This window comes from Thalassophryne amazonica, chromosome 9 (genome assembly GCF_902500255.1).
Source record: "Thalassophryne amazonica chromosome 9, fThaAma1.1, whole genome shotgun sequence".
NCBI classification, from domain to species: Eukaryota; Metazoa; Chordata; class Actinopteri; order Batrachoidiformes; family Batrachoididae; genus Thalassophryne; species Thalassophryne amazonica.
This window is the reverse complement of record NC_047111.1, coordinates 74518452-74535738: the sequence shown is the minus strand read 5'-3', so window position 1 is coordinate 74535738 and position 17287 is coordinate 74518452. Positions and strand designations below refer to the sequence as shown.

General features: G+C 39.0%; 1 protein-coding gene across 3 annotated transcripts in view; it reads right to left on the bottom strand.

Annotated features, from left to right (window-relative positions):
* Nucleotides 1-11942, bottom strand: part of heatr6 (HEAT repeat containing 6) — a 43986-nt gene extending 32044 nt beyond the window's left edge. For 2 of the 3 annotated variants that reach the window (XM_034178386.1, XM_034178387.1), the window contains exons 1-4: nt 11616-11942; nt 6644-6751; nt 5862-6002; nt 5634-5749 (exon numbers count right to left, since the gene is read on the bottom strand). In XM_034178386.1, coding sequence (XP_034034277.1) covers nt 5634-5749; nt 5862-6002; nt 6644-6751; nt 11616-11900 — 650 coding nt within the window. In that variant the 5' untranslated portion in view covers nt 11901-11942. Of the gene's footprint in view, nt 1-5633; nt 5750-5861; nt 6003-6643; nt 6752-11615 lie in introns of those variants that run through there. The other variant, XM_034178388.1, reaches the window with a different exon arrangement.
* Between the last annotated feature and the right edge of the window lie 5345 nt (nt 11943-17287).

The following is a 17287-nucleotide window of genomic DNA, read 5'->3' as shown; positions in this document are numbered from 1 at the left end:
AGAAGATTCCCCAATTTGTTCATGTAAATGGGGAATCTTCTTCACAGACTAAAGTTAATTATGGAGTTCCACAAGGTTCTGTGCTAGGACCAATTTTATTCACTTTATATATGCTTCCCTTAGGCAGTATTATTAGACGGTATTGCTTAAATTTTCATTGTTACGCAGATGATACCCAGCTTTATCTATCCATGAAGCCAGAGGACACACACCAATTAGCTAAACTGCAGGATTGTCTTACAGACATAAAGACATGGATGACCTCTAATTTCCTGCTTTTAAACTCAGATAAAACTGAAGTTATTGTACTTGGCCCCACAAATCTTAGAAACATGGTGTCTAACCAGATCCTTACTCTGGATGGCATTACCCTGACCTCTAGTAATACTGTGAGAAATCTTGGAGTCATTTTTGATCAGGATATGTCATTCAAAGCGCATATTAAACAAATATGTAGGACTGCTTTTTTGCATTTACGCAATATCTCTAAAATCAGAAAGGTCTTGTCTCAGAGTGATGCTGAAAAACTAATTCATGCATTTATTTCCTCTAGGCTGGACTATTGTAATTCATTATTATCAGGTTGTCCTAAAAGTTCCCTAAAAAGCCTTCAGTTAATTCAAAATGCTGCAGCTAGAGTACTGACGGGGACTAGAAGGAGAGAGCATATCTCACCCATATTGGCCTCTCTTCATTGGCTTCCTGTTAATTCTAGAATAGAATTTAAAATTCTTCTTCTTACTTATAAGGTTTTGAATAATCAGGTCCCATCTTATCTTAGGGACCTCGTAGTACCATATCACCCCAATAGAGCGCTTCGCTCTCAGACTGCAGGCTTACTTGTAGTTCCTAGGGTTTGTAAGAGTAGAATGGGAGGCAGAGCCTTCAGCTTTCAGGCTCCTCTCCTGTGGAACCAGCTCCCAATTCAGATCAGGGAGACAGACACCCTCTCTACTTTTAAGATTAGGCTTAAACTTTCCTTTTTGCTAAAGCTTATAGTTAGGGCTGGATCAGGTGACCCTGAACCATCCCTTAGTTATGCTGCTATAGACGTAGACTGCTGGGGGGTTCCCATGATGCACTGTTTCTTTCTCTTTTTGCTCTGTATGCACCACTCTGCATTTTATCATTAGTGATCGATCTCTGCTCCCCTCCACAGCATGTCTTTTTCCTGGTTCTCTCCCTCAGCCCCAACCAGTCCCAGCAGAAGACTGCCCCTCCCTGAGCCTGGTTCTGCTGGAGGTTTCTTCCTGTTAAAAGGGAGTTTTTCCTTCCCACTGTAGCCAAGTGCTTGCTCACAGGGGGTCGTTTTGACCGTTGGGGTTTTACATAATTATTGTATGGCCTTGCCTTACAATATAAAGCGCCTTGGGGCAACTGTTTGTTGTGATTTGGCGCTATATAAAAAAAAATTGATTGATTGATTGATTTACATGAACAAATTGTAATCTATTAGATAAATATGATTCAAACCACCGCAGCGCAGTGACTTTAATACCTATGGCATGCTCTAATCTCTGTAATACAATTTTATGGTCAACAGTATCAAAAGCAGCACTGAGGTCTAACAGAACAAACACAGAGATGAGTCCACTGTCTGAGGCCATAAGAAGATCATTTATAACCTTCACTAATGCTGTTTCTGTACTATGATGAATTCTAAACCTTGACTGAAACTCTTCAAATAGACCATTCCTCTGCAGATGATCAGTTAGCTGTTTTACAACTACCCTTTCAAGAATTTTTGAGAGAAAAGGAAGGTTGGAGATTGGCCTATAATTAGCTAAGATAGCTGGGTCAAGTGATGGCTTTTTAAGTAATGGTTTAATTACTGCCACCTTAAAAGCCTGTGGTACATAGCCAACTAATAAAGATAGATTGATCATATTTAAGATCGAAGCATTAATTAATGGTAGGGCTTCCTTGAGCAGCCTGGTAGGAATGGGGTCTAATAGACATGTTGATGGTTTGGAGGAAGTAACTAATGAAAATAACTCAGAACAATCGGAGAGAAAGAGTCTAACCAAATACCGGCATCACTGAAAGCAGCCAAAGAGAACGATATGTCTTTGGGATGGTTATGAGTATTTTTTTCTCTAATAGTTAAAATTTTATTAGCAAAGAAAGCCATGAAGTCATTACTAGTTAAAGTTAAAGGAATACTCGGCTCAATAGAGCTCTGACTCTTTTTCAGCCTGGCTACAGTGCTGAAAAGAAACCTGGGGTTGTTCTTATTTTCTTCAATTAGTGATGAGTAGTAAGATGTCCTAGCTTTACGGAGGGCTTTTTTATAGAGCAACAGACTCTCTTTCCAGGCTAAGTGAAGATCTTCTAAATTAGTGAGACGCCATTTCCTCTCCAACTTATGGGTTATCTGCTTTAAGCTGCAAGTTTGTGAGTTATACCACGGAGTCAGGCACTTCTGATTTAAGGCTCTGTTTTTCAGAGGACCTACAGCATCCAAAGTTGTCAATGGGGATATAAAACTATTGACGAGATAATCTATCTCACTCACAGAGTTTAGGTAGCTACTCTGCCCTGTGTTGGTATATGGCATTGGAGAACATAAAGAAGGAATCACATCCTTAAACCTAGTTACAGCGCTTTCTGAAAGACTTCTACTGTAATGAAACTTATTCCCCACTGCTGGGTAGTCCATCAGAGTAAATGTAAATGTTATTAAGAAATGATCAGACAGAAGGGGGTTTTCAGGGAATACTGTTAAGTCTTCAATTTCCATACCATAAGTCAGAACAAGATCTAAGGTATGATTAAAGTGGTGGGTGGACTCATTTACATTTTGAGCAAAGCCAATCGAGTCTAACAATAGATTAAATGCAGTTTTGAGGCTGTCATTCTCAGCATCTGTGTGGATGTTAAAATCGCCCACTATAATTATCTTATCTGAGCTAAGCACTAAGTCAGACAAAAGGTCCGAAAATTCACAGAGAAACTCACAGTAACGACCAGGTGGACGATAGATAACAACAAATAAAACTGTTTTTTGGGACTTCCAATTTGGATGGACAAGACTAAGAGTCAAGCTTTCAAATGAATTAAAGCTCTGTCTGGGTTTTTGATTAATTAATAAGCTGGAGTGGAAGATTGCTGCTAATCCTCCGCCTCGGCCCATGCTACGAGCGTTCTGGCAGTTAGTGTGACTCGGGGGTGTTGACTCATTTAAACTAACATATTCATCCTGCTGTAACCAGGTTTCTGTAAGGCAGAATAAATCAATATGTTGATCAATTATTATATCATGTACTAACAGGGACTTAGAAGAGAGAGATCTAATGTTTAATAGACCACATTTAACTGTTTTAGTCTGTGGTGCAGTTGAAGGTGCTATATTATTTTTTCTTTTTGAATTTTTATGCTTAAATAGATTTTTGCTGGTTATTGGTGGTCTGGGAGCAGGCACCGTCTCTACGGGGATGGGGTAATGAGGGGATGGCAGGGGGAGAGAAGCTGCAGAGAGGTGTGTAAGACTACAACTCTGCTTCCTGGTCCCCAACCCTGGATAGTCACAGTTTGGAGGATTTAAGAAAATTGGCCATATTTCTAGAAATGAGAGCTGCTCCATCCAAAGTGGGATGGATGCCGTCTCTCCTAACAAGACCAGGTTTTCCCCAGAAGCTTTGCCAATTATCTATGAAGCCCACCTCATTTTTTGGACACCACTCAGACAGCCAGCAATTCAGGGAGAACATGCGGCTAAACATGTCACTCCCGGTCCGATTGGGGAGGGGCCCAGAGAAAACTACAGAGTCCGACATTGTTTTTGCAAAGTTACACACCAATTCAATATTAATTTTAGTGACCTCCGATTGGCGTAACCGGGTGTCATTACGCCGACGTGAATTAAAATCTTACCAAATTTACGCTTAGCCTTAGCCAGCAGTTTCAAATTTCCTTCAATGTCGCCTGCTCTGGCCCCCGGAAGACATTTGACTATGGTTGCTGGTGTCGCTAACTTCACATTTCTCAAAACAGAGTCACCAATAACAAGAGTTTGTTCCTCGGCGGGTGTGTCGCTGAGTGGGGAAAAACGGTTAAAGATGTGAACGGGTTGGCGGTGTACATGGGGCTTCTGTTTAGGACTACGCTTCCTCCTCACAGTCACCCAGTTGGCCTGCTTTCCTGGCTGCTCGGGATCTGCTGGAGGGAAACTAACGGCGGCTAAGCTACCTTGGTCCGCACCGACTACAGGGGCCTGGGTAGCTGTAGGATTTTCCAAGGTGCGGAGCAGAGTCTCCAATTTGCTCAGCCTGGCCTCCAAAGCCACGAATAAGCTACACTTGTTACAAGTACCATTACTGCTAAAGGAGGCCGAGGAATAACTAAACATTTCACACCCAGAGCAGAAAAGTGCAGGAGAGACAGGAGAAGCCGCCATGCTAAACCGGCTAAGAGCTAGTAGCTGTGCTAAGCTAGCGGATTCCAATAAACACACAAAGTGAATAATGTGTAAATAATTTAGAGGTGATTCAGCAGAGGAGTGCTTTAGTTAAGGCACGTGAAGATTACACTGTGAAACAAATCGTTATCTAGTTAACTAGATCAACCTGTGCAGCTTAAACAGCTAACGGATACAGCAAAACACCGCTGTGCTCCGGAACAGGAAGTGATACAATACCGCAGTGAGAGCCAACCACCAGTAGATATATATATATATCCTTTATTGACCGAGTTTCATTCATGAAGTCTCTGTGTGTCAGTGGTGTGTGTAAGTGTCGTCAGTGTCCTCGGACAACACAGGCATGGGCAGGAAACATACACCTGTTTATCAACCAAATGTCATGGTCAAAGTGACAAGAATAACCAAAACCACTTACTTATGGAAGGAAATATTGTCTCCCTTGTTCCTCTGTTTGTGGCTTTGTCAACATGTGAAGCTTTCCGGCATATTCCACCTGTTTCTTGACGAGACTAATAGAACTTCAATGAGCGAGCTCAGTAAACTACACTCGTCCCCAGCAGAGGAGACCCCAACCAGTGACGTCAACCGGACATGCCCTCCACTGGCTTCAGCCAATGGCGATTTACTTGTCAATTTAGTGGGATATTTGGTTCAAATATTATCTACACTGCGCTCAAACATTCAGCAAGTGTATGAATAACACTTAATTTTTACAAAAGAATGCTCAAACAAATTCTTAAAAAGCGCTTGTTCCCTTCAATTCCACCCTTGAAAAATGTCAGCTACCTACTTTATAAACACTACCCATTCTAGAGCCCGTGGATCCCCACCGGCAATGCGATACTTTATTTTTTATTTTTAATAAATTTGCAAAAATGTCAACAAAAAAAATAAGAATCACATTGTCAGTAGGGGGTACTGTGTGTAGAATTTTTTTTTGTTGGGGGGGGGGGTGGAGAGAAGAATTTCATCCATTTTGGAATAGGGCTGTAACACAAAATGTGGAAGAAGTGAAGTGCTGTGAATACTTTTTAGATGCACTGTATACAATAACATTATTTACAGAAAATCAGTTTTTAAACCACTCATGGTGACATCACAGACACTGCAGCCATTTTTCCTTTACAGTAGTCTAAATGCTGGCACCTATAAAACCAGTTTAAAACTGTACCATATGGATAACTGCAAGCTGTATTAAGGCATGAAAGCTTACCTGAGACAAATACTGGCTATACAGGCAAGAGAAACATGCTGTAACTCCACATCAGGTTGAGATGGAGAACTATACATGAGCAGTATCCCATCTTCATCCAGAAGTCCTGAGAGCTGCTACAAGGGTTAAAAAAAAAAAAAAAAAAAAAAAAAAAAAATCGCACTCAATATAAATTCATCAGTTATCAGATGCTGCAACATGTCAATAAAGTGTGTGTGAAATACGTACCCAGATGCACTGAGAACCATTTCCATACACAACTGAGGAGAGTGCCTGGAGGACATCCAGATGTGTCCATGTACTGCACACTTTCAATGCGCGAACAACATAATTCATCAATGTAGTCAAAGTCAGCTCATCCAATATTATCTAAAATAAATTAACAAATCATCATGTAATCTCTGTATAAATTAAAATTACAATAAATTACTCTTACAGTTTAGAGAAGGTTAAGAAATCACTCAATAGTAGGGACTAATTGTAGCTAAAACATTCAGCAAAAAAATTCTAAAATGAATGAAATAAATTCATTTAAAACTTACAAACTAATACCAAAAATTACAGTATATGGTGGTTTTCAACCAAAGTGAACACAGTTATTAATTTTCTTGCCAATCAGATGTTTTGTTTATGCTGTTTGATTCCCCCCCAGCTATGGTAAAGTGTAACAACATGACTAACTTATTCTCCAGATGTACTGTTTAGCTTTTAATCTTTTTTTTAAATTAACATTTATTTAACCAGGTAAGTCCCATTGAGATCAAGATGTCTTTTGCAAGGGTGACCTGGACAATTCTAAAGTTTCCAATTCACCTAACCCGCATGTCATTAAATGTGGGAGGAAACTGTAGCTCCCTGAGGAAGCCCACACAAACACAGGGAGCACTTATTTATTTTTATTACACTTTGTTTTATGTTTTCTCTTTCAGGGTATTTGTGAGACAAATCTAATTCTATAAATGCATGACGATGCAGCCAGTACTGTTACAAAATGTTTGCAGTATATTTACCTTCAGCTGATTAAGCAGGCGATGTACAAGCTGACAGAATTTCACTACTAAATGTTCTTGACTGAGAGGCACAAGACAACTTGCATTTTTGAGCAGAGTACACACATCCTGAAATAAAAGTGAAAAGGTTTAAACACACACACACACAAAAACACATTTTATGTCATCAAACTAAACATGCAAGCTTCATACACATTTGTTCACAGTACAGAGTATGATGTAGGTTGTGTGATTGTTTGTCCATGTGAATAAATGTGTACTACATTATCTCAAAGGTACTGGCCAGATTTTAACAAAATTTCTGGGAGATTTTTGTTCATGCAATATTAACCCCTTAACACCCGAATTTATATAGCTGTATATAAAAAAATGTGTGTGTTTTTGCATTTAAGTAGATGGTAAATAATGTTGAGATTATTAATTTCACTTTTGCACAAAAACTAGATAGTAATATTGGGTATTCTGGTAATGACTATGTTATAATGTTATAATAATAATGATGGTATGTTGCAAATTTGCGACAACGGGCATACAGGTCAATTTGGTAAGTTGCATATTTGAGTCAGAGATTGTAGCATATATGCGACAATGGGCCTTAAGGGGTTAAAAAATGTAAAAAAAAAAAAAAAAAGAACTGGGAAAGATGGCTCATCGTGTGAGAGAAGAATTCATTTGTACTTTTATTTTATCCATAGGCATTTGTACTATACTCGTATATTGACTTCAAGATTTTCATATCAGAGTCTTTTCATTGGGTTCAAGAAATTTGCAAACTGAAAGTTGACTACACAAACATGAAATATCTTTGGTTCATACTGTCTAGAATGAAATAGAAGCCAATGCAAATGTAAGGATCACTGTGACCCCCCATTTTCTATATTGTTACAACTTTTTCAGATCGTGTATTGTAAATGGATCGCAGTGCTTAGCTGAATCCCACAGGGTAATGTTCTTGAACCACTGCTCTTCATACTGTACATAAACAACCTACCAGACAATGTGAAATCTAGCCTGTATACTTTTGCAGATGAGCAAATATTTATCAAGCAGTACGTAGTGAACAGGATAATTCTCTGGTCTGATGTGACAAAAACTGAACTCATTCTCAGATCCATCAGGACTCTTCCTACAGCTAGCCGCCCATCTAAACTGAGCAATCGGGGAGAAGGGCCTTAGACAGGGAGGTGACCAAAAACCCGACAGTCACTCTATCACTCTATAAACCAGGCACCAACCCTACAGTGAAGTATGGTGGTGGCAGCATCATGTTGTGGGGATGTTTTTCTGCGGCAGAAACTGGGACACTTGTCAGGATTGAGGGAAAGATGAATGCAGCAATGTACAGAGACATCCTGGATGAAAACCTGCTCCAGAGCGCTTTTGACCTCAAAATGAGGTGACAGTCACCTTTCAGCAATACAATTAACCTAAGCACACAGCTATGATATCAAAGGAGTGGCTTCAGGACAACTCTGTGAATGTCCATGAGTGACCCAGACCTGAATCCAATTGAACATCTCTGGAGAGATCTGAAAATGTCTGTGTACAGATGCTCCCCATTCAACCTGATGGAGCTTGAGAGGTGCTGCAAAGAGGAATGGACAAAACTGCACAAAGATAGGTGCACCAAGCTTGGGGCATCAAATTTGTGTGTGAATAGTTAGGTACATGTGATTTCTTAGTTTGTTTTTTTTTTTTTTACTTAACAAATTTGCAAAAGTTTCAAAAAAGTTTTTTTTTTCATGTTGACATTATGAGGTGTTGTGAGTAGAATTTTGAGAGAGACACAGAGAGAAAAAAAAAAACACCACACAAGTAGGCTACAGGTGGGAAGAGATACCACAACCTTCTTGCTGTGAAACAGTGCTAACCACTACTGCCCCCAAAACCAGAATACAACTTGAGAAATCAAGTAAAGACAAGGACCTTGGCCTCATCGTGGACTACCTTCAAAGACCATGACAGCACCAAAGCTTACCAAAGCAAATTAGATGATGGGGTTCATCAGCAGAAGCTTTTATCACATTGGCAAGGTCATGTTTACCAGACTGTACAAAGTAATGGTAAGATCACATCTAGAATCCGAGCAGAAAGTAACAACTGAGAAACATACACAGGAGAACAAGAAATGCATTATCATCCCTGAAAGAGCTACACGGATAGACTTCAAAAACTCAAACTACCCACCCTGCATTACAGAAGATGAAGTGAAGAGTTGACTGAGGTCTTCAAAAAGATCACAGGCATCAGGTACAAGGAACTGACTGCACCTCTGCTCCAATTAGATGAAGGTCAAAAAAATGCACGGTCACATTTCCAAGCTGGAGAACCCAAGGTGGAACACAAACGCCAGGCAACAAAGCAAAATGTTTTAAGAGTCAAATGCTCCACTTGACCTAGTGGAAGTCAGCGCTAACTGAACTACACACTTGGATTCAAATCTAGACCCACTGGTCCACCAAAATTTAAAACAGTCCTAGTTTGTTGTGGTGGCATTCTAATGTCAACTCATGAGTGCATTTTTTTTTAGGAAGTGGATAGAGCCAGTTGTGACTGGTCAGGCATGACGATGTCATCACGTCACTGTGATTGGTCAAGTGCGATGACCCACGTGACCCACTTTAGCGAGGACCATAGACATCCCATTGAGCATTGAGCAGTGATGTTGCATTACGTGTCAACAATACTTTTGCATCATTTGATGAATTTAAATCTTCTTTAGGTCAATTTGAAAAGAAGCAATGTATTACACATTATAAGAGGGATTCTAGGACATTGGAAACTGCATCAAGATGTGTGAATATAGAAAATCCAAATGCAGATTTGATTTACTATGAAGTGGAGGTCACGTGCATCAAGAGAGGAAAAAAAAAAAACAGCGGTAAGTATTAAATTAATGTAATAATTAGTACAGTACTTTGAAAATACTTCGTAAATTTTAGCACCACTCGGCAGGAATCCATTGCGATATCACTGATAAATCCATTCCCACTTCCAACCCAAGTGATTTCCTAACTGGAAACAAAGTTAGTTTAAAAGATGTGACATTCATGGTGTTTAGTAGTATGAACTTGAAAAGAATAGTTGATGTGTTTTAGGACTAATCAATTTCTGTGTACAACAAAAATAACCGCAACATCAATATTGAATTTTAAACTGAATGTGTAAACTTATTCAAGACTTCAACTTGTCATCTATCATGTGCTGTCTAATCCTTGCATATATGTTATAATATAGTCATCTGGTATTTTAAAGGAACTGTTCATTGAGAGATTATTGTTGAAATAATATTTTTTTTATTTAGAAAATTACAAATCACTGATATTGTTTCTTGTTTCATTTCAGTGGACCTCCGGTGGTTTGCAAATGAATTTGATGCCGAGTCGGCCGTTTCTGGAAACTTATGGTTGGAGTGAAGAACATCAAAGATATCGCAGACATGGCATTTGCATGTTGTGGTGAGAATGTGGACGTCCATCATCCGCCAGTATTTTAGTTCACAAGGATGGTTACATCAGCTTGCTTGTGTAAAGGAACTGTGATGCACTAGAATGATGTGTCCAGTTTGCAGGAAACATCTTGAGGGTGAGCAAGATGCTTAAACTGGTTACACTTCAGCTGTGCTGGAATTACCAGAACACCAAAGGCAAAGAAATGGTTTTGTGGCAGTTGCTATAATAACATTTGAATAACGTGTATAGAGGAGGATTTTGTTAAAAACACAAACTGAAAGTTCAGCTACAATTTGCTAGAAGGTACATCTGAGATGCAAGCCTAGATTTGATGTTTTGGTCAAAGAAAATCCTCCTCTGTACCACTTCATCATGCAGCTGTATAACTGGGGATACAAAATGTAAAACATGCACTACGCACAATTTCTGCAATCACAGCCACAGAAGCCTGTAACTTCTTGCGGGTTGTCTGTGTGTCTTGGTGGTTTTCCTAACCCTTTTCCTTCTTGCACAGCCACTCAGTTTTTGAGAACTGTCTACTCCACACAGATTTACCACTGAGTGTCTTACTGTTTGTATTTCTTCATGTTTGATGTAAATAAAGTTCAAGACACATTGTGACTTGGAAATGTTCATGTGTCTATTCTCTGACTTGTCTGAAGAAAACTGACAATAAAACTGATAAGTATTATACTATATAATAATAATGGCTTTATTCCAGACTCGAGTACATACATAAATTATATATACATAGGTCCATATCTGGGCAGTTCACATGTAGCTAACACCCATAACCAGCGGCTCCTAATCCTGGACCTGTATTTTAAGATGGTGCAAAGAATAGCACATATGATGGGATTCACAGATTTGTGTGTAAATGCTACCATGAACAATATACCAAATTCCTGATCACAGTCTGTACACTGTATATCAAAACTGTGCAGTGTACTTGAATTCTCATATTTGGAAAATCCAATGAATAATTTGAAAATGTTATGATAGGACACATACAGCTTGTTGAAAGATGATTTCTTGAATTTCCACAAAGTTGATTTGTGTACAAAGGAGAGCAGTATGAACAAAACTAGATTAATTTAACATCAAGATTACACATATGGAATTTGTGTAGTAATTGTAACAATTTGAGTATTGTACCAAAGTGTTCCATTACCTATGCATTACTTATGTAATTAGTTACAACTATTTTTAAAAAATAGTTAACTTATGGGGTTTTACAATGCAACCTGTTAAGTATGGTGATCTGCTCTGTGCATTTTTTTTTCATAAACCTGTCATTCCTGCGCCTGTCTATAGTTACACTCATTTGTTTACTGCTGATAATTGTGCATAAAACTCACAATGAATCCTTAAAAAAAAAAAAAAAAAAAAAAAAAAAAAAAAAAAACACAAAACCTTGCATCAATTTCCACCCATCATGTGACCCACTTTCGACCAATCACAGCTGCTTCAGGATAAATAGCCAAGTCCTCTTCTTGGCTCGGACTGTATTTTTTTAATACCTGTGACGGGATGTTAATGTCAGGGTTGACGGTTTTAGTGTAGTTTTCAGCCAGCAGATGGTCAAACAGCAGGTTCAACTCGTCTTTTTGCTGCCCTTCGGCCGTGGCTCGGAGCGCTCGTAGTTTGTCAGCGCAGCGGGAAAACTGCCTCTCTGCATCTGACGAGTGGCAAAGCCAAGCATGGGTGTTTCGGGGAAAGAATGGGGGCGCCTCCGCCGACAAAACCACTGGAGGAAACGCAGGAGCATCATATCGATAAACCACCGCCTCATTCTCAGCCGCCATTTTCTGAACCCGGCCCACGTTTCTTCTTCACATCAGGTTATTTAGTTAGTTAATGCCGTAGTGCCCCCTAGAGAGAAGACCAGAGTGTTACATTTAGCTAAACCCAAGTCAGACAGATCCATAAGTATTTGGACAGAAAGTTTTTTGTAGTTTTGCCTCTACGCCACTATAGCAGCACACTGCATTCACTGGATAAAAAACCCATCTTATCTCGTAATTACGTGATCTTTTCTCATAATTATGAGATCAGGAAAAAAATGCAACACTGAGCAGTGCTTCGCTCAGAAGCACATACTGCACATCCACGAAGAGGTAGCTGCACATGGCAGCTCTGATTATACCACTCAGGGGTGCAGAGGGGCTCGCCCCCGGGAAGGGGGCATGTCATTCTGGGGGCCCCGTGTCCCTCCCTGGAGGAATTTAATTCATCCAGGAACACCTTAAGGAAAATCCACACTTTGTGTCTGATCACAGTGCAATGTCGTCGGTTTACAAATCGGCTGATTCTCGATTATGACTCAAATTCTCACGCTAGGATGTTTTCTTTGTGGATGTGTAGTATGTGGTTCTGAGTGAAGCACTGCTCACTGTTGCATTTTTCCTGATCTCGTATTTATGATATCTTTTTTCTTGTCATTACAAGATAAGGCGTCAAATCGTTTTTTTTTTAATCCTGTGAATGCCGTGTGCTTCCGTACACCACTGCTGCCACTATAAAACGGAAATAAAGCAATCCGAATGTGATAACAGTGTAGCGTTTCAGCTTTAACTCAAAGGGCTCAACAAAAATATCGCACTAACGTTAAATATTGCATTAAAAATATTTTATATAGTCCCCTACTCTTCATAGACCATAAATAATTGGACAAATTTGATCTATTCATTGTAATGCAATGCCATAACTTTTACAGCCTGTTTTGCGCATTTTACATGTCCTTGTTCTGGGCAGTATGTGAACTGAGGCAAACGAACTAGGATTTTTTGTGCATTCCTCAACTTCACTGCAATTTTTGGAATTGCGCTGGGCGCTTCCAGTGTCACAATGAGAACCTCCACTCATCTCAGCTGCTTAACCAACCCTCCAAATTACTACTTTTTTTTTTTTTTTTTGAGATTAAGGTAAATGTTAGGGATTCATTTTTCTCAAATGCATACAAAGTTTGGAAATTAATTTGCATATTTGCATATGCACAACATTCACTACAGCCCCATGGTATGTGGGTGATTCTTTAACTACAGGCACTATTGGCCTTGTAAATGTAATTTCCACCACACCATTGCCTTACAATATAAAGCGCCTTGGGGCAACTGTTTGTTGTGATTTGGCGCTATGTGCTCTGATGTCACTGTTTATCTCCATAGAAACTACCCAAACAATCTTTCATACAAACTGTTTAAAGGGACATTACAGTGTTGTGGTGGAAATTATGGCAATAGTGTGGGACAACTACATTTTGTTTAAAAAAAAATCACAACAGTTGTATGACATTGAATACCCCAATTATGTTTTGATTATTTTACTGATATTTTATTCAGAGATATTTTAAAACATTACAAAAAACGTTTTTTTTTTTTACCATTCATTTTTATCATTGAAGATCAAAAGTCTGGGTGTGGGACAAGCACAAAACGGCAATATTTGCATATAATGATGCTGAAAAAAGGTGAAAAAGTCATCATAGACTACTATAACAAATTTCTTAAAACACTTTCATTGTAAAGATAACTATAAAAGTGTGAAATTTCCCCTTTTTTTCCCCCTGTTTTTCATACAATATGATCAAAGGACATAATAACTGCCCATAGTCTAAGAATCACCCATGTACACTTGTATTTTTAACTTTTGAAACTGTGGTGGGACAAATTAAGACTATGGCCAGCTGCCACTGTTTATATCAGTTCAGGAGAAACTGGGAACTAATTGTTACATTATAAAGTTATATATTCTAAATACTAAGAATGGAAGTGTACAAACAGTAATGTGGTCTGTTTTCATAGTCATGACAGGTGTTGCGGACCGAACGGTCCGCCCTAAAAATCGGTCCACCCTGCCTTCACTGCACATGCATCATTAGCCGTGGTTCACAGATTATCACCTTGTTTCTGCTTAAAACTGCACTCCAATCAACATCTATCTTAGCGACAGTTATCTGAAGCTTTTGTACAACAATCATTTCCACATAAATTCAGCATTACTTCATCATAAAAGATGGAGGAAGCGATCAGAGTGCCATGGCTAGCTGATGCGTTTACTGCACGTCGTCATTTCAAAGCGTCACCGAGTATTGCCTCGTTTCTCCTTAAAACGGTCTTGTTTCTACTTAAAACTGACTTTAGAATGATTTAAGAGGTTTTACCTTGTCATCTGATGGTTAATCACATTCATCCATTTGATCGCTTTGGGTGAAGACATTGTCTCAGACGAGCTGCTGAGCTCTGAAATGCACAGTGGCGGACCAATTTGTAGGGGTGGACCATTCGGTCTGCAACACCGGTGTTCAGTAGCACTTCTACTGGAAATTTGGCAGCTGTTAAAAATGCATGTGATGATAGAACTCTATATGAAAATGACACCCATGTTAGAAATTAAGACTGTTGTACCACCCAGCACAGCTTGGGACATAAATTACACAAGGTTTTGATCAAGATTATTACACTGGAATTACTGTATGTAGTTTCCTCTTGGAAGAAAGTTGTTGCATCGTCATGGAGGAAGCTTGGTAACCCAACCCATTGAGATGATTGGTTTGTTGAATTATGCACAACTTATACCTTCGGGCAAAGGTGCAATGTTTGAGAAAATATGGAGCTCCATTAACTATACAGAAAAATGTGGACATACATGGTCAGATCATAGATTAGTGTGGACTTCATGGATAGTGATTTTAGAAGGGAAAAGTACATTTTTGTACTTATTTTTCTGCAAAGCAAGTGGGTCTGTGAGACAAGACTTGAAATAAATCCTATATAGACCCGAGGCCTGTTGGTGCTGGTGCTCATCTCCAGATTCTGTAGCACGAAGGAACTGAGAGCCTATGACTTCCCCTGAATGGGGCACCAGTCTAATGTAGGTTACTTTCACATCCAAGGCCGGTACCAATTTACAGCTGGGTGGACTGCGACAATGCTGATTAAGTGTCTTGTCCAAGGACACGGACAGTTAGTATGACCTGGAAACGAAACCAAGTACAAAGATTGGTCACCCAACTCATCACTTCGAGGTACGTGCTCTGCTAGCGAGACAGTCAGATAACCAGTATATAGACAAAGTTTTCAATCTAGTTATGTGCTTCAGGCTACTGGCTTTTCTCATTGGAAAATTCACTTGATCTGCATCATCCTAGTTCACCCAGCTGAAAATGGGTACCAGACAGCTGTAGGCGGCTATCCACTTCATACTGTGGTATCTAGCGATAACCATGTTTAAATGAATGGATATTACAATGGACCTTCATAATATCAACCACAAACTGGAACAATTTGCTTCACAATGGAAAAACTTAAGTAAAACTTGTTAAGCCTCATGTTATTTTTCCTAAATCAATGATAGTGTAAACAAAAGATCAGTCCCTACCCATACATAATCCCCCCCCCCCCCCAAAAAAAAAATCCTAGTTTGTGAAAATAGAGATTGGTGGCGAGTATGGCTGATATATGTAATGTTGCATGTCCCTAAAGAAAAAGGAAAAAAAAATGATAATCATCCTTGTTGGCTGCAACAGAAACATTTTTATAACTGCAGTGGAAATTGAAATTACATATATACAGTTTTACAACATGCCACATCTATTCTTTAAGCATAAGCAACAGTCACTGCAGTTTCATTTTAGATCGGATGCAAAAATTTCAAGGCAAGGACAAAAACTCTGTTGCTCATCTTAGCATGAAAGATAGTTATTACACAACATATACATGTTCCCCAAAAATATTATCTGGAAATTAAACATCACCTAGCCTGAGATGAACACATGGACAGATATTTAATGGTGATGTCCTAGCCACCATGAGACTGTTTAACGCCTCGTATTAATGTATTTTTACTTCTAATGTGTTTTTATATTTGTCTTATTTATTGGTATTTTATTGTATGGATGAATTATGTACGTACAGTAGTGTTCAGAATAATAGTAGTGCTATGTGACTAAAAAGATTAATCCAGGTTTTGAGTATATTTCTTATTGTTACATGGGAAACAAGGTACCAGTAAATTCTCACAAATCCAACAAGACCAAGCATTCATGATATGCACACTCTTAAGGCTATGAAATTGGGCTATTATTAAAAAAAACAAAGTAGAAATGGGGGTGTTCACAATAATAGTAGTGTGGCATTCAGTCAGTGAGTTTGTCAATTTTGTGGAACAAACAGGTGTGAATCAGGTGTCCCCTATTTAAGGATGAAGCCAGCACCTGTTGAACATGCTTTTCTCTTTGAAAGCCTGAGGAAAATGGGACGTTCAAGACATTGTTCAGAAGAACAGCGTAGTTTGATTAAAAAGTTGACTGGAGAGGGGAAAACTTATACGCAGGTGCAAAAAATTATAGGCTGTTCATCTACAATGATCTCCAATGCTTTAAAATGGACCAAAAAAAAAACCAAAGACGCGTGGAAGAAAACGGAAAACCACCATCAAAATGGATAGAGGAATAACCAGAATGGCAAAGACTCACCCACTGATCAGTTCCAGGATGATCAAAGACAGTCTGGAGTTACCTGTAAGTGCTGTGACAGAAGATGCCTGTGTGAAGCTAATTTATTTGCAAGAATCCCCGCAAAGTCCCTCTGTTAAATAAAAGACGTGCAGAAGAGGTTACAATTTGCCAAAGAACACATCAACTGGCCTAAAGAGAAATGGAGGAATATTTTGTGGACTGATGAGAGTAAAATTGTTTTTTGGGTCCAAGGGCCGCAGACAGTTTGTGAGACGACCCCTAAACTCTGAATTCAAGCCACATTTCACAGTGAAGACAGTGAAGCATGGTGGTGCAAGCATCATGATATGGGCACAATGACCCCAAGCACACTAGTAAATGAGCAAAATCTTGGTTCCAAACCAACAAAATTAATGCCTCGCAGATGTGAAGAAATCATGAAAAACTGTGGTTATACAGCTAAATACTAGTTTAGTGATTCACAGGATTGCTAAAAAAGCAGTTTGAACATAATAGTTTTGAGTTTGTAGTGTCAACAGCAGATGCTACTATTATTGTGAACACCCCCTTTTCTACTTTCTTTACTAATAGCCCAATTTCATAGCCTTAAGAGTGTGCATATCATGAATGCTTGGTCTTGTTGGATTTGTGAGATCACTGAATCTACTGGTACCTTGTTTCTCATGTAACAATAAGAAATATACTCAAAACCTGGATTAATCTTTTTAGTCATAT